This window comes from Mizuhopecten yessoensis, unplaced genomic scaffold (assembly GCF_002113885.1).
Source record: "Mizuhopecten yessoensis strain PY_sf001 unplaced genomic scaffold, ASM211388v2 scaffold11099, whole genome shotgun sequence".
NCBI classification, from domain to species: Eukaryota; Metazoa; Mollusca; class Bivalvia; order Pectinida; family Pectinidae; genus Mizuhopecten; species Mizuhopecten yessoensis.
In genome coordinates, this window is record NW_018408879.1 from 723960 (window position 1) to 748038 (window position 24079).

At 37.9% G+C, this 24079-nt stretch overlaps 1 protein-coding gene across 1 annotated transcript in view; it reads right to left on the reverse strand.

Annotated features, from left to right (window-relative positions):
* The window catches only part of LOC110465704 (tolloid-like protein 1), a 304885-nt gene that overhangs the window by 17274 nt on the left and 263532 nt on the right, over window positions 1-24079 (reverse strand). The window contains exons 9-14 of the mRNA XM_021521705.1: window positions 22242-22440; window positions 21455-21636; window positions 4296-4503; window positions 3150-3352; window positions 2429-2608; window positions 718-853 (exon numbers count right to left, since the gene is read on the reverse strand). Of these exons, the coding sequence (XP_021377380.1) occupies window positions 718-853; window positions 2429-2608; window positions 3150-3352; window positions 4296-4503; window positions 21455-21636; window positions 22242-22440 (1108 nt within the window). The remainder of the gene's footprint in view (window positions 1-717; window positions 854-2428; window positions 2609-3149; window positions 3353-4295; window positions 4504-21454; window positions 21637-22241; window positions 22441-24079) is intronic.

A 24079-nucleotide genomic window follows, 5' to 3' on the forward strand; every position in this document is an offset into this window, starting at 1 on the left:
ACTGCATCTTCTGCAAAGATATTGCACTGGGCACATGATAGTTCACTATTAGGTGGAATACCCCATAGCTTTGCAACGTTTTTACACGTTGTGTTGAGATAAGGGAAACATTTAGATAGGTACCATAGTGGCGAAGGGCTGATCTCACAATGTAGGTGTTTAAATCTTAAGAACTCATCACAAGCATTGAGACGTTCACTCCATTGCGAGGAGTACTCACCTAATACGACACCTTTTGTGAAGTGTTTCCAATAGTTTTTAACCGGGACAAACCCAGTTTGCAAAAATTGGTACAAAAAGTCTTGTAGATCATATTTGTGAAGTATGTTCCAGATGTCTAGAACAAAACCTTTTTCGTTACAACAAATGCCAAAATATACATGAAAAAGTCTCAGTAAGAACAATCTCTTTGCTGTAAAACGTGCATCTGTTCTGCATAAAGCAGAGAAGAATCGAAGTTTCGATAGTTCAATGTTTAGACGTATGGACGTAAGTCCAAGCATACTAAGGACAATATCTGATCTAGTGCGCTGCGGAAAACCTTGAATGAGCTTTGCACACAAATGGTGAACTGTTTCAATGCGATTCCATTCGGTCTCGGAAAGTGAATACCAGAGTTCACTAAATGACCATTACGATAACTAGACTTTGATGTGACTTTAGTCAGACTAAGTGACCATTATGATAACTAGACTTTGATGTGACCTCATTACTTACTCTAAATCCATAGTATCATCTTGAGACATAAATGTTGTTTCATCGTCTAGTGTCCCACAGAGTTCTAAAGCTGGATAGCTAGACCCATTATTTAATTTCATTACTGCATTCTGACAGCCTACAACAGCTCCAACCCCTAAAAAGTCAAACAACATGATATTTGACATGTGTGTTAAATTATAGTTTATATACAACTTTTATTGCTCCCTTGCTTATATATATCATAGGTTGTTTTTCTACAGTGGAACAGTTAGATATATATGTGTGAATTTACTTAAGTTCATTTCCTTGTTTACGTGTGGTAATATTCTTGTATCTAGGTTTTTCATGTTTATGTTTTTATGCAAATTAGGGGAGTGTTAACCAATCAGCATTAACCCCTAGAGGGTATGTGGTATTGTCAGTGCCCCTCATTATTGATTTCCGGCGGGTGTTGGTGTGTTTGCCTTAAGCGTACCCACCCACCTATCCCAGCTGCTCCCTGAGCTTTGTTGTAACTAATAAGCTATATATGTTTGATTATTTTACTTCTGCCATCTTTTGTATTCTTTTGTGATGATCATGTGATGTATCTGTTTTCATTGAAGTTTCCGTTGTTACTTATAATATTGTATACAGGGTATCTTGTGTTACCATTGGGTTACTCACTCTTTTATCCCTAGGGTTTTAATTCCTCGGGAATTTTCCCCTCAATACTTTTCTGTAATATTATTTACTTATCTGTTGATTATTTTACTGCTTTTGCTTTAATTTTTCTGTCTATTCTTGATACTACTTGGCTCTTGAATCGCTCAGGAGTTTCGTCTTGCCAGCTCTTAAATCGCTAAAGTCTGGTGGTCAGTTTGCCTCTCTTGAATCGCTCAAGGCAAAAGCTCTCTGCTTTTAAATCGCTTAAAAGTTTTCTTTACTACTTATATATATGAGTATTTTATATGCAGCTCTTGAATCGCTCAAGGGTTTGCTCTAGATATCTACATGTATACTGTCTTGAATCGCTCAAGAACGTTCACTAGATATTTACATTTGGCCTGTCTTGAATCGCTCAAGAGTTGTCTGGCCTACTTAAAATATATTGCTGAGAATATATATATTTTTTTCCTTGGGGCCTCCTTCTTTGCTGAGGAGGCTACCAAAGTATAAGTTTGTATTTTCTTTTTATCTTGCTATCTGCCTCATTTAAATATCTCGAATTGTAATAAACAGGTAAACTTTTGTTTCATCGTTTTTGTTGTGTATAAAGTGAACATTAAAATAAGAAATGTAACGTTTGTTACTTGATAAACTTAATCGGAATACAATCTGGCTATGTTATTTTAAGCACTGCACTGTAATTAACTAATACTGATTTCATTTAACTTTTTTTTTATACTCGGCATCACATAATTTTTAATAATAGACATCTTCCTTTGAAAAAAAAAAGTACCCAACATACAATCTTAGTGTTGGGAAATCAGTTAACAAAAGAAACCAACATACAATCTTAGTGTTGAGAAATCAGTTAACAAAAGTAACCAACATACAATCTTAGTGTTGAGAAATCAGTTAACAAAAGTAACCAACATACAATCTTAGTGTTGAGAAATCAGTTAACAAAAGTAACCAACATACAATCTTAGTGTTGAGAAATCAGTTAACAAAAGAATTTCTAACATCTACTAACAAAGCTGGATTATCTTCAAACAATCAAACTTGAGTTAAAGTTTTTACTTACGTCCTATACCAGAGGTCCTGCCCTCTAAACGGAACATGTAAAAATGTACCATAATCCTGTTGCTTTTCCGCTTTGCACGGATACTCCATTTACAATATACTCTGTTGGTATACTTGCCCGGATACCGGGGACTTTTTAGTATACCCCCTCCCCCCGAGCTGATGATACTCCGCCCACAATCTACAAGAAGCACAAGTAACGTAATTTTGAAAAAATATAATTTATCAAAAATCTTGAAATTAGCTTTGAAAAAAATAACTTAGAATATGTTTAGCACTGGTTCCATTGATACATTATCATCCAGTAATGTCATTTATACATTATTATCCAGTAATGCCATTGATACATTATTATCCAGTAATGTCATTTATACATTATTATCCAGTACTGTCATTTATTCATTATTATCCAGTAATGTTGTTTATACATTATTTTCCAGTACTGTCATTTATACATTATTATCCAGTACTGTCATTTATACATTATTATCCAGTAATGTCATTTATACATTATTATCCAGTAATTTCGTTTATACATCATTATCCAGTAATGCTAGGTAATCAAGCTGTGAAATCCTAACACTAATTCTCAATAAATGTGATGATGGGCATTAAGTTGTTAAAGAATACTTTTACTTAGTATCACTATCAAGAGTTGAGATGTGATTTTAAGCTGTAAAAAATTTACTGACACAAAGTCTTACTATCATTTGAAAACTTACGTGTGTGCATCTGGTTATCCTTCAGATACTCAAAATGTGCTTGGAATTTTGAGTTACCTCCCCTGTCCTGAGAATGGTACACAATCTCCATGTTATGTTGGCCAATGATGGGTGCTGGATAACGCTGACCACAATATCTATTTAATAATCTTCTGGACTTCCCTGTTCCAACATATATTTCCAGATAATCTGTATTTATACATCTGAAAAAAATAAAATAATAAAAAGATTAATTAATTTATGTGATAATCAATCACCTAACCTTATGGCACTATCTTTTTATTAAGTTGGAAGCATTTATAATTTAATGAACACCCACTGACCTGGTGTGGTGACATAATCTGCTTAACATTTGTGGATTTATTTGAAATACTATCTCGAAAATTGATTGAGTAGTAACTGAGAGTACCTATTTCTTGCCATTTTACAAAACAAAAGTTTCTAAAGTCAGTAAGTCAATAAGTAGGAAAATACAATTTTATTTAATTCTGTCAGCATGAACATCTTTCACTTGTATAGGAGTGTCAAATGTATAGTCATTTGCACCCTTCTGTACATTAAGGGGTCTAATGGTCACCTGAAAATATACGATTATTAGAGGTTTGGGCAGCGTTTTAAATATGTTTGGCAAAAAAGTTGATATCACACAGACACTAACATACAAAACCATGAGGGACTAGCCTTTGAAAATTTGGAATTTTCAGCAAATTTAAACTGCCTGTTACATAGAATGTACCAGTTCTCAATCATCCCTAAGAAGTTTCCGTTAAATAGGCCCATTAGAACTTGAGTTTACATTTGAAATAGATTTTCAAAATGGCGGCTGTGGTGGCCATATCAGATTTCTGATCAACTTGAAAATACACACTTTCTTAGGGTGATGCCAGTAACATCCCCATAGACATCAGTGACATCCCTTCAGTAATATATTAGTATAAGTAGAAAATGTAACGTGTTAACTTATGAAGGAATGATTGAACAACAAATGGTGATGGACAGACGATGATGGGCGGACGATGATGGGCGGAGGCGGACGATGATGGGCGGACGATGATGGGCGGACGATGACAGCTCAGGTGACCTAAATAGGTGTGAGAATATCTGGTATATCAGTCTTACTGATATGATACTTGGTGACATACTTACGATGAATTATAACTTCCCAGAGAAAATGAGTCGAATGATATGAGGAGCTTTTCCGTGGACTCGGGACGGAATATGTAGTTACATTGTTGGCACTTAGGGCTGCTCCATGAATGTCTCGGAGAATTAAATGCCCCAGATTTTTTTTTTTTACTGTCATACACAAATATACATTGGTTTGGATCTGGCTGGTCACCGGGAATACCACAATCTGTAGGAACAGAAACAAGGACAAAATAAATATCTAGTCATGCAGGAGTATCACGATCTGTAGGAACAAAAATAGGGACAAAATAAATGTCAAGTCACCCCAAGTATAGAATATCAGTACACATGAGTATCACAAATACTGTGTATTACACAAAGTTGTAATAGAAAAACATCCTGAAAAACAAACTATTCTTAAAAACGACCCACTTAAAACGACTGCAGGTATAATTTCATATTACTTTTAGTGCACTGCTCAAAGTCATCATACAGTAAAAAGAATTTTATAGTAATTGGCAGAGGTATTGGCAATGTCTACAGTAAAACCTCAATAGCATGATTACCTATATTTTCAAAGTAAGAAGTAAAATCTGTAGTAACACCTCTTTTATTCTCCAACCTATGACCATAGAGACTAAAGCCTGGAGACACCTACCAACAACCATGGAGACACAAACCTAGCGAGACCTACCAACAAACATGGAGACACAAACCTAGAAAGACCTACAAACAACCATGGATACACAAACCTAGAGAAAACTACCAACAACCATGGAGACACCAACCTAGAGAGACCTACTAACAACCAAGGAGACACAAAACTGGAGAGATACTACCAACAACCCTTGAGACAAAAACCTAGAGAGACCTACTAATGACCATGGATACACAAACCTGGAAAGACTTACCAACAACCATGGAGACACAAACCTGGAGAGATACTACCAACAACCATTGAGACAAAAACCTAGAGAGACCTACTAATGACCATGGATACACAAACCTGGAAAGACTTACCAATTACCATGGATACACAAGCCTAGAGAGACCTACCAACAACCATGGAGACACAAACCTAGAAAGACCTACCAATAACCATGGAGACACAAACCTGGAGAGACCTACCAACAACCATGGAGACACAAACCTAGAAAGACCTACCAACAACCATGGAGACACAAACATGGAGAGATACTACCAACAACTATGGAGACACAAACCTTGAGAGATACTACCAACAACCAAGGAGACACAAACCTGGAGAGATACTACCAACAACCAAGGAGACACAAACCTAGAGAGACCTTCAAACAACCAAGGAGACACAAACCATGAGAAATACTACCAACAACCAAGGAGACACAAACCTAGAAAGACCTACCAACTACCATGGAGACACAAACATGGAGAGATACTACCAACAACTATAGAGACACAAACCTAGAGAGACTTACCAACAATCATGGAGACACAAACCTAGCGAGACCTACCAACAACCATGGAGACACAAACCTAGAAAGACCTACCAACAACCATGGATACACAAACCTAGAGAGACCTACCAACAACCATGGAGACACCAACCTAGAGAGACCTACTAACAACCATGGAGACACAAAACTGGAGAGATACTACCAACAACCATGGATAAACAAACTTAGAGAGACCTACCAACAACCATGGAGACACAAACCTAGAGAGACCTACCAACAAACATGGAGACACAAACCTAGAGAGACCTACCAACAACCATGGAGACACAAACCTGGAGAGATACTACCAACAACCATGGAGACACAAACCTGGAGAGATACTACCAACAACCAAGGAGACACAAACCTGGAGAGATACTACCAACAACCAAGGAGACACAAACCTGGAGAGATACTACCAACAACCAAGGAGACACAAACCTGGAGAGATACTACCAACAACCAAGGAGACACAAACCTAGAAAGACCTACCAATAACCAAGGAGACACAAACATGGAGAGACCTACCAACAATCATGGAGACACAAACCTGGAGATATACTACCAACAACTATGGAGACACAAACCTAGAAAGACCTTCCAACAACCAAGGAGACACAAACATGGAGAGACCTACCAACAATCATGGAGACACAAACATGGAGATATACTACCAACAACTATGGAGACACAAACCTAGAAAGACCTTCCAACAACCAAGGAGACACAAACATGGAGAGACTTACCAACAATCATGGAGACACAAACCTGGAGAGATACTACCAACAACTATGGAGACACAAACCTGGAGAGATACTACCAACAACCAAGGAGACACAAACCTGGAGAGATACTACCAACAACCAAGGAGACACAAACCTGGAAAGACCTACCAATAACCAAGGAGACACAAACATGGAGAGACCTACCAACAATCATGGAGACACAAACCTGGAGATATACTACCAACAACTATGGAGACACAAACCTAGAAAGACCTTCCAACAACCAAGGAGACACAAACATGGAGAGACCTACCAACAATCATGGAGACACAAACATGGAGAGATACTACCAACAACTATGGAGACACAAACCTAGAGAGATACTACCAACAACCAAGGAGACACAAACCTGGAGAGATACTACCAACAACCAAGGAGACACAATCCTGGAGAGATACTACCAACAACCCAGGAGACACAAACATGGAGAGATACTACCAACAACCAAGGAGACACAAACCTGGAGAGATACTACCAACAACTATGGAGACACAAACCTGGAGAGATACTACCAACAACCAAGGAGACACAAACCTGGAGAGATACTACCAACAACCAAGGAGACACAAACCTGGAGAGATACTACCAACAACCAAGGAGACACAAACCTGGAGAGATACTACCAACAACCAAGGAGACACAAACCTGGAGAGATACTACCAACAACCAAGGAGACACAAACCTGGAGAGATACTACCAACAACCAAGGAGACACAAACCTGGAGAGATACTACCAACAACCAAGGAGACACAAACCTGGAGAGATACTACCAACAACCAAGGAGACACAAACCTGGAGAGATACTACCAACAACCAAGGAGACACAAACCTGGAGAGATACTACCAACAACCAAGGAGACACAAACCTGGAGAGATACTACCAACAACCAAGGAGACACAAACCTGGAGAGATACTACCAACAACCAAGGAGACACAAACCTGGAGAGATACTACCAACAACCAAGGAGACACAAACATGGAGAGATACTACCAACAACCAAGGAGACACAAACCTAGAGAGACCTACCAACAACCAAGGAGACACAAACATGGAGAGACCTACCAACAACCAAGGAGACACAAACCTGGAGAGTGCTACCAACAACCAAGGAGACACAAACCTAGAGAGATACTACCAACAACTATGGAGACACAAACATGGAGAGATACTGCCAACAACCAAGGAGACACAAACATGGAGAGACCTACCAACAACCATGGAGACACCAACCTAGAGAGATCTACCGAGACTTACCAACAACCATGGAGACATAAATCTTGAGAGATTTATCTCAACAACCATAGAGTCATAAGCTCTGAGTTATGCAGAGATTTGTCAATGGAGACACATTTATCAATGACCAAGGAGACATACCTTCATTGATTCACCAATTCACACAGAGACACAAACATTAACTGACTTACAAATTACCACAGAGACACAAATGTTAACAGATTTACAAATGACCACCGACACACAAATGTTAACTGATTTACAAATGACCACAGACACACAATGTTAACTGATTTACAAATGACCACAGAGACACTAATGCTAATTGACTTTCAAATGACCACAGAGACACAAATGTTAATTGATTTACAAATGACCACAGAGACACAAATGTTAATAAATTCAAAAATGACCACAGAAACACAAATGTTAACAGATTTACAAATGACCACAGACAAAAAATGTTAACTGATTTACAAATGACCACAGAGACACAAATGTTAATTGACTTTCAAATGACCACGGAGACACACATGTTAATTGATTTACCAATGACACAGCGACACAAATGTTAATCGACTTTCAAATGACCACGGAGACACAAATGTTAATTGATTTACCAATGACACAGAGACACAAATGTTAATTGACTTTCAAATGACCACGGCGACACAAATGTAATTTGATTTACCAATGACACAGAGACACTAATGTTAACAGATTTACAAATGACCACAGACACACAAATGTTAACTGATTTACAAAGACCACAGACACATAAATGTTAATTGATTTACCAATGACACAGAGACACTAATGTTAATTGACTTTCAAATGACCACAGACACATAAATGTTAATTGATTCACCAATGACCACAGACACACAAATGTTAATTGACTTTCAAATGACCACAGACACATAAATGTTAATTGATTCAACAATGACCACAGAGACACAAATGTTAAATGATTTACCAATGGCACAGAGACACTAATGTTAACAGATTTACAAATGACCACAGACACACAAATGTTAATTGACTTTCAAATGACCAGACACATAAATGTTAATTGATTCACCAATGACCACAGAGACACAAATGTTAATTGATTTACCAATGGCACAGAGACACTAATGTTAACAGATTTACCAATGACACAGACACACAAATGTTAACTGATTTACAAATGACCACAGAGACACAAAGGTTAATTGATTTACCAATGACACAGAAACACTAATGTTAACTGATTTACGAATGACCACAGAGACACAAATGATAATTGATTTACCAATGACACTGAGGCACTAATGTTAACTGATTTACAAATGACCACGGAGACACAAATGTTAATTGATTCACCAATGACCACAGAGACACAAATGTTAAATGATTTACCAATGACACAGAGACACAAATGTTAACAGATTTACAAAGACCACAAACACACAAATGTTAACTGATTAACCAATGACACAGAGACACAAATGTTAACTGATTTACAAATGACCACAGAGACACAAATGTTAAATGATTTACCAATGACAAAGAGACACTAATGTTAATTGATTTACAAATGACCACAGAGACACAAATGTTAACAGATTTACAAATGACCACAGACACACAAATGTTAACAGATTTACAAAGACCACAGACACACAAATGTTAACTGATTTACCAATGACACAGAGACACTAATGTTAACTGATTTACAAATGACCACAGAGACACAAATGTTAAATGATTTACCAATGACCACAGAGACACAAATGTTAACTGATTTACAAATGACCACAGACACACAAATGTTAATTGATTTAACAATGACACAGAGACACTAATGTTAACAGATTTACAAATGACCACAGAGACACAAATGTTAACTGATTTACAAATGACCACAGAGACACAAATGTTAACTGATTTACCAATGACAAAGAGACACAAATGTTAACTGATCTACCAATGACAAAGAGACACAAATGTTAAATGATTTACCAATGACCACAGAGACACAAATGTTAATTGACTTTCAAATGACCACAGACACATAAATGTTAATTGATTCACCAATGACACAGAGACACTAATGTTAACAGATTTACAAATGACCACAGAGACACAAATGTTAACTTATTTACAAATGACCACAGAGACACTAGTGCTAATTGACTTTCAAATGACCACAGAGACACAAATGTTAATTGATTTACCAATGACCACAAAGACACAAATGTTAACTGATTTACCAATGACATAGAGACACTAATGTTATCAGATTTACAAATGACACAGAGACACAAATGTTAACTGATTTACCAATGACACAGAGACACTAATGTTTACAGATTTACAAAGACCACAGAGACACAAATGTTAACTGATTTACCAATGACAGTTGAGACACAGACCTTTTTACCAACACTGGTTGCAGTTTACTGGTACACTGCACTTACTGTGACCTTGAATGCAACGTTTAATGTATTAACTGGAAAATGGCATTGAATGCTATCCTGCTAAACTAACAACAACCTTGAATGTACACAGTGTTAAGTGTCTTCTGGTACCAAAACAATCAGATATAATTGTTCTAAGTTTAATGTTCTCTTGAACAGAAAACTATCATGCAATCCTTTTTACCAGAAGTAATTGTTTTATAAATCTATTAATTAACTACCTGCTCCCTATGATAAAGCTGCCTGGTATGGCAGAGACAACGGTTTATAGTAGTTGCACTGAGCGCTGGTGTTCACAGCCTGTCCCTACTACTATGACTACTACATGTGATCTGTGGTAGATTTGACATTAATTATGATAGAACTTTAAAATCTTCCTGCATTTGACACTCTGGAAAATATTTTTGGCATGTAGTCATGAATTTTCTTGGCGATGTAGTACATAATTTAATGACTATGTCCACATCCATGTCTTCCCTGTGTAAGGCAGATTCTGACAATTATCGACAAACGTTATCCTTGAATACCTTTTATTGAAACTTCAAGAATTAAAAGCCAGCTAGAATTTGTTTGGGTATAAATATGAGAGTGAAGAAAGCTTATGGATGTGGGGAAGTTTATGTAAGGTTGAGACTCCAAGTCTTTTACTTTTTCATGACTTAGATATTTTGGTGCTCAACAAAAGCCATTAATATATTAAAAACTCCTCCCTCACATGTCTTCAATTAAGCCATAAATAATCGTATTTCTAAAATGGTTGAAATTGTTCCAAATATGTTTCCCCCTCTGATTTTTACATTTAGTGTGCTGTTGTTAAGGGATCACCTGTTTTATGACATGTCCCTATAGAATTAATCAAGTGTTTGTGCTAAATGTGTTAGCTATATCTCAGGAGTTACAAATGTGAAGCTGGGAAATCTTGACATGTTGCCATAGAAACAGAGATTTCTTTAAGAATTCTGTCTGGCAACTGTGATCTTTGAATGAACTTTACACAAAGTTGCAATGACCCTTCACAAAACAGCATAGGCACCAAGGAATGGGGTAAGGTTTGGGGGTAGGGGTGGGATGTGGGAGGCTGAGGTCAGGGAGGAGGTCCTCAGGTGTGCTAATACAGGACACCAGCTAAACAAACTGCCACATTATATAAATGCACAACTCAGATGATCACCCCTCAATGTACTCAGCACTGATGCTTACATAAATTCTAAATTTCTTACAATAGGGCATACAGTATAGAAGTTACAAATACCAAAAGTTAAATTTCAACAAGAAATCTGTTCTAACACCACTGTTTAAAGATTTCATGAAAAGTAAACAATGGGATAAAAAAATCATTTTGAGAATATGGTTTAATAGATATTAGATATAAAACATTTATGTTCAAATGCTGCCACGAGCAGAAACACGCATTTCTGTTCAAGCCAAGACAAAACTGCATAAAGTTGTATAGCCGACTGGCAGAGCTTACACTGGTGATGCCGTGTTAAGCAGGCACTGCCACGATGACAAAATGTGCCGACAAACTCATCGTCACAAGGGCAAAATATGCTGTCAAACTGATGAAGAAATATCAAAGCAAATGTCAAGTTGGCCAATGGGACCAGTAGTAACAGCAACAATGAGACTCAAACAAAAGTTAAGCAAAAGAAACAGAGTAGAAGATATAAAATGTCGATTGTTTACCTCATACGGAGAGGATGGTATGTAAAGACCCGTCCTGTAGGGGACATTAAATCATCTCCAAACAAGTTACGAGAGTCGAATGGCATATAGGGTTGTAATCAACTACCTGTGATGGCTATGGTATCAACAACATGTAAAAACTACTAACTACCAAGCTTCCTCATACAACATCAATATAAAGTGATGCAGTTACGCCAAAAGCTTGGGTACACAACGGGACGATGATCATCATACAGTCGACATCAACCAGGTGTCAACACAATCAATCACAATACAAGAGACCCACTTGCCTTAATCGCTCACCTACTTTTAAAGTCTTTTTTTTTTATCACATTTTGACTCTTGTGACCATGAACATTGGTCAAGGTCATTCATTAGAAAAAACCTTAAAGTCACCTACCCAAGTAAGCTCCCGGCCAAATATACTCTAGCTCTCCTCGTTGTGAAGAGGTTGTTTGAATTCTTCACCCCTGTCACCTTGAACGTTGGTAAAGGTCATTAATCCAAAAGGTTTGATAGCACTGCAGACCAGCAGAACATTTGTTTTAGAAAAGCCACTCAAGGTCACCCTACTCGATAGCCTCTACTTCAGCATTAGCTACAGAAGATTTTGCTTGAAAATCTTGATGTATCTGACCAAAACAGCCTTGAAAGAGAGTAAAGTTTATTTTTCTAAAACCATATATGATACCCATCGTCCTAATATTACGATTCTAGGCCTCAGGGTTCTGTTGGAAAATTATTAAAGGGAAATAACTGGACACCAAATGGATAGACGACTAATATTGCACAATGACATAAACTCACAAGCATTTTGTACCAGGTGAGCTTATAAAACAAAGTTTGTATGAGCTGAATCAATATCTAGAAAGAAAAATACTGACATTTTCACTCAAAATTTGAAAAAGATATATGCTGATTCCTGCAAATAAATTTAATTGGTTTCTAATCATAACATTCATATCTTTATCAATTTTCGTATCTACATCCTCATCATTGTCTTTGTGTATATTTGATGATGTAAGATCTGTCTGTAAATGATTTCAACATTTTTTTTTATTGTAAGCAGATAAAATACACTCTTATACTTTTCTAACTGAAGACAAATGACATAACAAAACAACAGAAAAAAGCTTTAGCAACTTAATTTTGTCTGTATATTATACACTATTCAAAAGAATGTTATGCATGGAAACCATAAATAAACATATGCAGCAGCCTGTCTGACATGCAGAGAGATGATACCTGCCGGGAAAAAGTACAATATGTAATAACTGGAAAAGACGGCTTGGCTTGAAAACAACGTGCATTCGACATGGTCTACCTGGACACAAGCTAGAAATAAATAAACCAAGGGAAAAGGAGTAATGCAAACAACACTTCCCTTTATTGGAGGGCAGGTCGGTAGGTTTTGATTGGTCTGAAACAAAAGCAATAAAGAGAGCAGATAATTAAATCTGACACTACCTCTAAATTACTGGAAATCAATGAATACAAACGAAAAAAAAAAAAGTCTTTAAAATTTACAATCTATACCAAGTTGAGATGCTGGTGACAGTTATTACTGGGAGCGGCAGGCTTTTACAGGAAGACTAAGGGTGTATATACATACATATGTAAGCGGGTTCCACTAGATGCACAGGAAATCATTATAACAAAAGAAAACAGTAGTAATCGGAGATAGCCACAGACATCAGTACATATATCCATCATAATGCCTGATCACTCCCTGACGCCCTGATCTGATCAAAGTAAAAATATGTACACACATGCTTACATAAATCTAAAGATCGCTACAGGATTGTACCTGTTTAACTATTGACAAAAGCCATGGTTATGAAACAAATCAAATTTGTAACATTTACTGACTTTACATTCAATGGTTTCTCTTATAAAAAGTCATTTCAGATGACAAAGGGTCTATAGTATATAGTCGCTTATCTCCCCTGAATGTGCAATTCGATTCATCTTTAACCTTGTCAAATATGTCATGGAAAATTTCTATTGATCGAACTGAATTTTATTTTGTTCCATTTTACCTTCCATGTTATACCTCAGTTATACTCTAACACCAGGGAAACTGTCAGTTGTATCACAACACCAGAGAAAATACTAGGTCATGCCAGTCATAGCTCTCACTCCCACAAACTAACAACAAAGTTGGTCACAAAGAACTCAAGTTACAACTGTTATTGTCTCAGCAAATCAGAGGCCATCTCGAAAACATGAATTTGAAAGTCAGCCTTTTATCGATAAAATATACCCCCTGCATATCACTCCCACAAAGTGTCAACAAAGTTGACCCCTTAGAACTCAAGCGATTACAATAACCATTATCATCTCAGCAAATAAGAGGCCATGGCAAACATCTTGATTAAAATAACTTGAAAGCTCAGTCTTTTATTACAAAGTATACCCTATATGTATCACTCCAACAGTATCAAGTAAGACAGTCCTATAGAACTCAAGTTATAACCGTTGAGTGTGTCAGCTAATCAGAAGCTTTGGTGGCCATCTTGAATCAAAAATCTGAAAAGGTGTCCATTTGATCCTGTGTATCACTCCAACCAAGTATCAACTAAGTCAGCCCAACATATTACATTTTATATCCAATATTGTAATTAGTTAAGGAGGAGTTGGTCAGTACCAGGCCCTGATGGAGGGTCAGACTCAGATGGACAGACTGATTCCAATATACCCCCTTTAACTTTGTATAATGAACCTCATGTTTAGCAACAAGATGATAGATTATCTTTTAGAATTGTAGCCCATGATGAGCTGTTAAATGACATGAAGCCTCGTTGATAGTAAGTCTTCAAGGACATGTAAGGTAAAACACATTATAATTAACCCTAGGGGACACAACTCTATTGTAAAATACATTATAACTAACCCTAGGGGACACAACTCTATTGTAAAATACATTATAACTAACCCTAGGGGACATAACTCTATTGTAAAATACATTATAACTAACCCTAGGGGACATAACTCTATTGTAAAATACAATATAATTAACCCTAGGGGACATAACTCTATTGTAAAATACATTATAACTAACCCTAGGGGACATATAGCCCCCTCCCCTTATAAAACTACACCCTACCTGTAGCCTATCTGATGCAGTGTGTATACGCTGCCTATCAATAGGCGAAAAGTCCCGGGTCGAGTGACATAAAAAAGAATACACAATTTCGTCACATTGTTTTACAGGTAAAAACTACAAATCACTCACTCAGTCAAAGCTTGACAAAAGGACCAGTCAATCTTGAAATGTTGCGACACATTTAATAGTACATTGTTTGTGTAGAAAGTAAAACTTGGATATCCAAAGTAAAACACATTAGAACTAACCCTAGGGGACATACCTCTACGGTAAAACACATTATAATTAACCTTAGGGGACATAACTCTACAGTAAAACACATTAACCCTAGGGGACATAACTCTACAGTAAAACCCATCAACCTTATTTGTTTCAACAAATCTATAGTAGTTAAGGAGGCTCCACCCTTTCGCAATTAGCCATCAGAATTCAATGAAAGTTTCACATGATGGTTAAGTCACTATGTAGAGATGATTTTATGAAAATCTAAGCATTCCGATAAACTGGGGACTTATTTGTAAAAAAAACTGAAAAATTGAATTTTTGTCAAATTCAACACTTTCACATTTTTTGAGCGTGTGGCATTGTTCAAAACTATTACAACAATAAAATAATGAAAAGAAACATTGCTAATCAACCCTACAAATATTTTATTTATCATAAAATATCTACAACATGTTACAAAAAGCGTTTTTTATTAAAACTATATGGATAAAAGTTACTAAATACAAGCCAAAATCAAACAGGACACATAGTTACATACAAAAAGAGTGAAAAATTGAACCAAATGCACACACAGTCTTTATAATTAATTTCGGATTTTTTTGCAGAGGGATAGAATTTATACAATGACACTTATTTTATTTAATATACCAAAAACGACGGAAATAAATTAAATTAATATATTTATTTGTCAATTTACTTTTCTTTTATGGAACAAAATTACTCTCAATCATGTACACTGTGGACATCATTCCATAGCCTGCTTACGCATGATATATTAACATGTCAGGTACATATGTAACCATAGGCTATCGCATGGTATGCCGTTATTACGTGCACGCACATATGCACTTGCATTTTATAGGGATCTTGATATTTTACAAACCACTATTTTCACAGAGTTATTGTAATTGCATTTGTGAACCGATTTATCTGACAGAGCGTAACTCGCTCGACAACAAAGGTCGCAGCGACCAAGCGCTTGTGAACTATTGTTAGCACGTGATACGTACAGGTGAGGTCGGTAAACAAAACACATCAGTCTGCATTCCAGGCGCCTCATATACGACCTTCTTGAAGTCGTCTGATCGTATGTCAGTGTCAGAATGTAACACACTTTAGATTAAAAACTCCCCTAACCACTGGGTAACTCTAACCAAACTATAAGTAGCTGAGCCCAGAATGTAACACTCTTTAGAGTAAAAACTCCCCTAACCACTTGGTAACTCTAACCAAACTATAAGTAGCTGGGCCCAGAATGTAACACTCTAAAGAGTAAAAACGCCCCTAACCACTGGGTAACACTAACCAAACTATGAGTAGCAGGGGCCAGAATGTAACACTCTTTAGAGGAAAAACTCCCCTAACCACTAGGGAACTCTAACCAAACTATGAGCAGCCGGGGCCAGAATGTAATACTCTTTAGAGTAAAAACTCCACTAACCACTGGGTAACTCTATCCAAACTATGAGTAGCCGGGCCCAGAATGTAACATTCTTTAGAGTAAAAACTCCCCTAACCACTGGGTAACTCTAACCAAACTATGAGTAGCCGGGGCCAGAATGTAACACTCTTTAGAGTAAAAACTCCCCTAACCACTAGGTAACTCTAACCAAACTATGAGTAGCCGGGCCCAGAATGTAACACNAAGCCGGGCCCAGACTGTAACACTCTTTAGAGTAAAAACTCCCCTAACCCCTGGGTAACTCTAACCATACTATGAATAGCCGGGCCCAGAATATAACATCTTTTAGAGTAAAAACTCCCCTAACCCCTGGGTAACTCTAACCAAACTATGAGTAGCTGGGGCCAGAATGTAACACTATTTAGAGTAAAAACTCCATCTGTAATAGACATAAGACTTCAAAACTTTGATCACAGTTCCTAAGAAGGTTTTCTGAAAAACACTGTCCTGAATGTATATAGATTATATAATCTTTAGTGGAAATGTATGGTATAATTTTCATCCTAATATCTTTTTCAGCAATTCCAAGGTTACAACAGAACAGACAGGAATTGATCCAAAAACTTCCGTGAACATGGACTACAGCTGATCATGCCTTTATTAAAATTATTTTTTCATCAGATTTATTTTCAAAAGCTGTTTAATACCTGTTTATATGGCCAGGTAGTATTTAGAGATCTTGGATATGTCCTGTGGCATCATTTGAATAAATTCAATCTTCAACTGGAGGTTTTCTATCATGTAAAATGCCAATGGATGTAGCATGTCGAATTTTAAATCATTTCAAAGAATTATGTCCTACGGCTGTTTCTGACCTTTCATTAAAATATCCTAGTGTAGAAATGTTGTCAATAAATCTAAGCCTTAATGATGGACAGACAGACATCTATGGCGCTGACACAACAAAAGCTTATTAGGGCCTCTTAGAATAATCTAAAGGTACGTAGGTGTCTTTAATTACTAAGATAGCGATGTTTTAATCTGTTGAGTGATATATGATACACTATATTTTATATCCATTAGAATTTCAATCTAGACTTAAATAACTAAATAAAAATGTTAACATTGTCATATCATCTAAACTATATTTGATAGCCACTTGAAGTGTAATCAAGGTTTTAAATAGTAAATAAAAATTTAAATAATGTCATCATCGGAACAATATTAATAGATGTTGGGACTAATATGACAGGCATTCAAATAAAAAACCGCATATAGATATTCATGGAACTCGATCTTTTTGTCAGCACTGAATTTCTGAAAAGTGAGTGCAGACTGAGGAACAATAGTGACATATATAGGGTAGGTCGGAGATCAATATTGACAGGGTAAGGAGGACTGGCCATTTGTAGGGAAATGCTGCATCTTCCACTGCAAGAAATAAACATAACAATGGAGTGGGATTACTAGACATGCCAATATGCCATTGAGTGTAGGGTATAATTCACTCAGGTTATCATCAGCGTAATTCATGCAGCTTTTCCCATTCAAAACAAAATTCTATCCTGGTTTTTTTTTTTCATCTCCTTCCATCCAGTATTGTTTAATTGGGATTTTATTCAGTTCTGCATAACAATATTATTGCAAAGAAAAAAACAGAATCCTCATGTCCCTATAGAGTTACACAAATAAAAGTTGACATCTTTATAATCAATATTGTAGAAGATAAGTATCTTATAGATCTTCTATTATGGTGCCACATTGGTTATCCAGTGTGGTATGTTTTCAGACTGAACCAGAACCTGACAACTCACATGGATATCAAATACAACCAGTAAAACTATGTATTACCTCCCTTGCCATCCCTTGCTTCCTTGAAATAGGAAGCAAAGATGACAGAAGTACAACATTCGATATTTCAGTTAACTTTTTATTATGCACGGTTGATAATTTGTTTTTGAATCATAGAGTGAACAACTTTTATCTTGTCAAGTAGGAGACATAGAATTTCAGCAGGACCATTACCATAAACCTAGACCCTGTATCAGCAGAATATCAAACGTGTCTGTTGGATAGTGACTAGAACTGTGATGGGCTTTAACAATTACACTATCCAGTGAAATCAACCGTTTTATTCAGATTTTTTTTATTTTCCTTTTCTTTTACCATTACTCCACTCTCAAATAACCAGATATTTAGATAAAATGTTATTCCCCACTTCCCATCAAAACCCCTTATAAATCTTGTCAATGAAAGTCAGGCCCTGGCTTACCTTGTAAACCTTTTACAAATTAAATCAATCATATAAGTTCACCCTTATCCATTACATATAATCAGGAATTTTCAGCAAAAGTTTTCTAAAGCATCATGAATAATGAATCAATAAACCAAATCCACATTTTTTTCTTGATAAATATTGCGTTTAAAAAATATGGTTTCGTTGTCTGCCTCGTAATTGCAGACCTTTAGGTTTTGAGGTGGTTTATGGATTGTGAGAGCCAGTAATGATATAGAACTGTCTAACTGAGGACTATGTGTCTAGGATTGACAGGTACAATAAGTTCATAGAAACTCAAACTAGACACTGATCAAAAATCTCTGACAGAAAAATAAGCAATAAAAAACCAATTTGATAAAACGAAAAGGATCAGAATTTCATTTTTATTAACAGTGGCAAAAGGAGACTTGATTCTGTTTTTAGAGACAATTTTATTTCTGTCGTAATACAAATCATAGAACAGCAAGTCACAAAATATCTACAATCTTTACAAAAATTTAGAGTTTTAATACTGAAATTACCCCTGATGAACAGGAAGGCAATCCTCCATTATATGTGTTTGTTATAGATAGATATCTATGTCAATTTGGGTATGAACAGCACATTGAAGTAGGGAAATTCCTTCCAGCTTGAAGCTAGCAGGCGGCCGTAATCCTATGTACAATTCTGATTCTACAAGTCAAAGTCACTCAATAGATCAGCCCTACTGCATGTAAGGTCACTCCAGGCGTCAACCCTACTGCATGTAAGGTCACTCCAGGGGTCAACCCTACTGCATGTAAGGTCACTCCAGGGGTCAACCCTATTGTATGTAAGGTCACTCCAGGGGTCAACCCTACTTGATATAAAACAATTAGTCTCTACCAACAAATTGTATGGACATTTGATCTTAGACAAGCGGTACAATCAGTGTATACGTGTAGCTGTTAACATTGGTATCAAAGTGGCAACATCCAGATCAAGGGAAAATTGCATCAAATTACATGCTGATTTTCATTTTCAAATGGATGGTCGAGTAGCACAGAGGATTACTGGTACGCACTCGCCTTTTACCAAGGCGCCCGGGGTTCAATTCCCTGACCAGACGTGAAAAGGCCTGTGGGTTTTCTCCCTTGGTGCTCCAATTTCCTCCCACATAAACCCCCCATTCATGCTAACATCCGGGCCAACAAAATTGATCAATATAAGTTTCATAATTGTTGTAAAATAGATAAAAGCTTACATTTTGATTTTAATTTTCACAGGTGTAACAAGAAGCCCATGGGATCTTAATGCTCACACAGTTTAACGGGCTTCAACACTTTAGTTTGTAGTCAGTTACTGTATCGGTTCTGGAGATGATATAAACATTGTCACAGTCTGGAGATGATATAATCATTGTCACAGTCTGAAGAAGATATAAACATTGTCACAGTCTGGAGATGATATAAACATTGTCACAGTCTGGTGATGATATAAACACTGTCACAGGATATCGGAGACCATTGTGGATTTTTGAATCTGTAAGAAAATCAACAACATTTTACAAGCACCTTACAAGGAACATTTGTACTGACTTTGGAGTCAACTCTGCAGCCAGGAAGTAGAAGAGGTCTCCATCAGCCAACCATAGGCCAGGGTGGCCATCATGGAGTTTTTAGATTGGCTTTGAAAATAACAACATTTGGTCAGGACATCATAGAAACACTTTCACCAAGTTTGAATTTAATTGTTAAGTTGTTCTAAGTAGAATTAAAAAAGTCTTGGGCAATCAGTGACTAGGATAACCATTATGGATTTTCAGATCCAAATAAAAAGTTACAACACTTAATATACTCGGTCAGCACCTCGTAAGGAATGTTTGTGCCAAGTTTGGAGTCAATTGCTTTAGTGGTTCTTGAGTAAAAGTTGAACATGTTCCATTGTTAATGGATGATGGATGAAGCCGGACAGCAAAAGCTCACATGATCAATCATGTGAGTTAAAATCCAGACCTGAGTCAGAACATTTTTCATTTGGTGACCTGAGCATTCTTGGTTGGTAACAAAAACATCAAGATGGCATTGGAGAATAACATAAAGAAAATACAAAATGAAAACATCTTTAAACACAAAAATAGGGTGCAGGACAATCCAAAGGAAAGGAAATACAACAAAATTAAGGGATGAGTGGCGTTAGACTTGACAGCAAAAACTTAAAGGTTTCAATCATGTTACAAACTCCGCAGCGATCAACACGTCAAGCCATTCCTAGCACTTATTCAACCAGATAAAATGCTGGGATGAACAACCAGGTATTCAAGTACACAAAATCAAGATGGGTGTCATTCTTAATGTAAAGCATTACCATAATTTCTACTTGAACATATAATTCCTTAAAAATTCTTAAAATTTGAAGACATAATGCACATCCACAAAATATGATATAATACACTTTTCAGGCAGTGATAAGTCAATCACAAAACAAAATCAAAATGGGGACTCCATCAAAAACAGGGATTGAGTGCACAAGGAATCTTACATCTTTACATATCGCCTGCTTACCTATAATGAACTCGAAATTGGCAGAGAATCCTCTTTTGGCGTAGGCCCCGTGGGTATCGAGGGTAAGCACCATGCGTGAATCCTTACTGTGGAGGTTTGGAGGAAACAGCGTACCACAAAACTTTTCTGACCCGTTGTTATCCTTGTGACCCTCTACAAGCAGGTGGCCTCTAGTACAGCTCCAAAAAAATCAAACAACAAAACTTGATGAGCGCCTCTAGTCTACCTAGAGATTTAAACATGTAGTTTCAAGTTAAACTGTCAGATAGCATGGATATCTGGTCGTATAAACTTGATAACTGGTCCTCCAAGGTGAACCAGACAATGTATGAGTTGTTAGTTTATCAGTATATATTTGACATTGCCACTATGTAACCTACCACAAATGGCATTCATATAGGCTACAAACGCCTATGAATTTTGACGTAATCGTTATATGACGTCATAATATGCTGGATACCACTGACCCTCCCTTGGAGATGGTTGTTCTATTTATTTTCAACAAGCATATACAATAAATATATTATTTGAAATAAATGCTGAATAACAATAAATGAAATTAAATTTTTCTTTGAGATGAAAGATTCCAAAAATGGCAAAAATAAACATTGAAATGCCTTCAATTGGCATTCATAGGCAACATGAATGTCAATTGGAACAAGGCAAATCCAACATGAAGTGTTAGCGCACTTTCATTGAATTTTTCTTTGTTCAGTTGGCATTCATATTGCCTATGAATGCCAGAAACCAGAAGAGCTAGCTACAATTCATCAGAATAGAGACTTACGAGGTCATAACTCCAGAGTTCATGGACCCAGAGAGTTCAAAGTCTGTGAATGCCACCATGACCTTCTCCGAGTTGTACTGATTACTGATGCCGTCTAGGTAGTAGCGACAAGTGACGTTGATAGGATAATCACGAGGATAGCCTGGTGATCTCACAGTGCCGTTTGATCCCTTCTTACTCATGATCTTTACATCACACTCTGGAAACACAAATTAGACTTGAAACTTATTTTTAAATAAAGCAATTTGCAGAATTTATATTGGTAAACAGGGAGTGTGTTTATCTCAGGAATGAGCTTTATATTATAGACGATATCACAGCTAGAACATCAACACACATACTTTCAGCAGGGTTACAAACTATACTGAAACTATACTAGGATTCACACCATCTACCATCATATGCCATTTAACATCATGTTTACAGCCTTCAATTTTCCAATTCTCATGATCATGTACCAGTATTGATGAATATTTTCTGGCAGAGAGCGGTCTGACCGAGCGGACACCCGAGGAGCCACCAAAGAACCCAAAAGGGTGGTGGACTCGGGGACAGATGAAACGTTAGCCCTAAGGCCCCACATACCGGACAACACATGCTGGGCCACAACCTCAGCAGCCTCAGGGTCACCTTCATCCTGGCAAGCCCTCCTGAGGACCGTCATGAGACCGTCATGAGACGACTCGGAAAGACCAGCGTCTATATCCGAGCAACCAGGTGAAAGATGAACAACATCATCGTCCTCTGCCATACCCGCGCCCTCCACATCCATAGCCTCCAGACCAAAAGCCCCGGGCGGAGGAAATGGGCCAGCCAGAAGGGCCAACTCGAGAGAAGGCTCCCCGTACCGGCATTTGGTGCAGTGCGCCTAACGACCGTGGCTGTAGGTTTAGGCTTAGTAGCCAAAACCCTACCCTTGGACCCAGAGTCCAACGAGCCTGCCCGAGAGGCAGAAGTCCTAAAGGTCCGACACACCTTCTTAGGACCGGCCGATAAGTCCCCAGAAGTAGCAGAATGTTGGTGGGGGGGGGGGGGTTGTCAACAGAACTGCTAACCTGTCACGGCGAGGGAGAGACCAAACCCCAAGGATTCCACGACGGAAAAGCCATGGGGTTAACCCCATATCCCGGAGGATAAGGGAAAGGTCCCGCGGGCTGGGAGTGACCCCAGAACTGGCCAAACTGGCCTGCCTGAGACTGGGGCTGGCCAACTCGCCATTCCCTCCAGGTGGAAACCCGGACATGTACGGGTATAGCCCGTAACTGCCGGGATGCTGCCGCAACCCAAAACCATCCGCAGGCTGGTAAGGGCGGCCCAAGGATGGGTTGCCCACAGGCACCTGTATACCCTAAGCCAGGGGAAAACGGAGGCCGGAAACTGGCCCCCTGTCCAGCAAACCCAACACCTGGGGGGGAACCCCTAAGGTTCCTGGAAGAATGAAACTCATGACTGGACCTAATAGGACCGGGTCCGAGTAACTGACCGGGAGGGTGAGCCTGACCAGCATTGGTGCCGGGATTAGTGAGCTGCGCGTCACTAATCCCGTTAGACACAGACAATCCCGAAAGAAAGTCTGTAGTCACACCAGGACCTGAACCCGAAAGAACAGGCCCGGCACCAAGACTGTCCCCAACGACAGCACCACCTGGAATGCCGGGATCACTGACAGAGTCAGTGACCGGCGGCCGGTAGTCCCTACCCGAAGGCAAGCGCGAAAGCTTACGGGCGTTCCCGGCCAATTCGACCCTTGGCTGTGCCAAGCCAGGGTCAGGCTGCCCCTCCCCTACTCCAGGGAGTTCCTGGACAGGAAGGGCCACCCCCTGCTCACGAGAGGGACT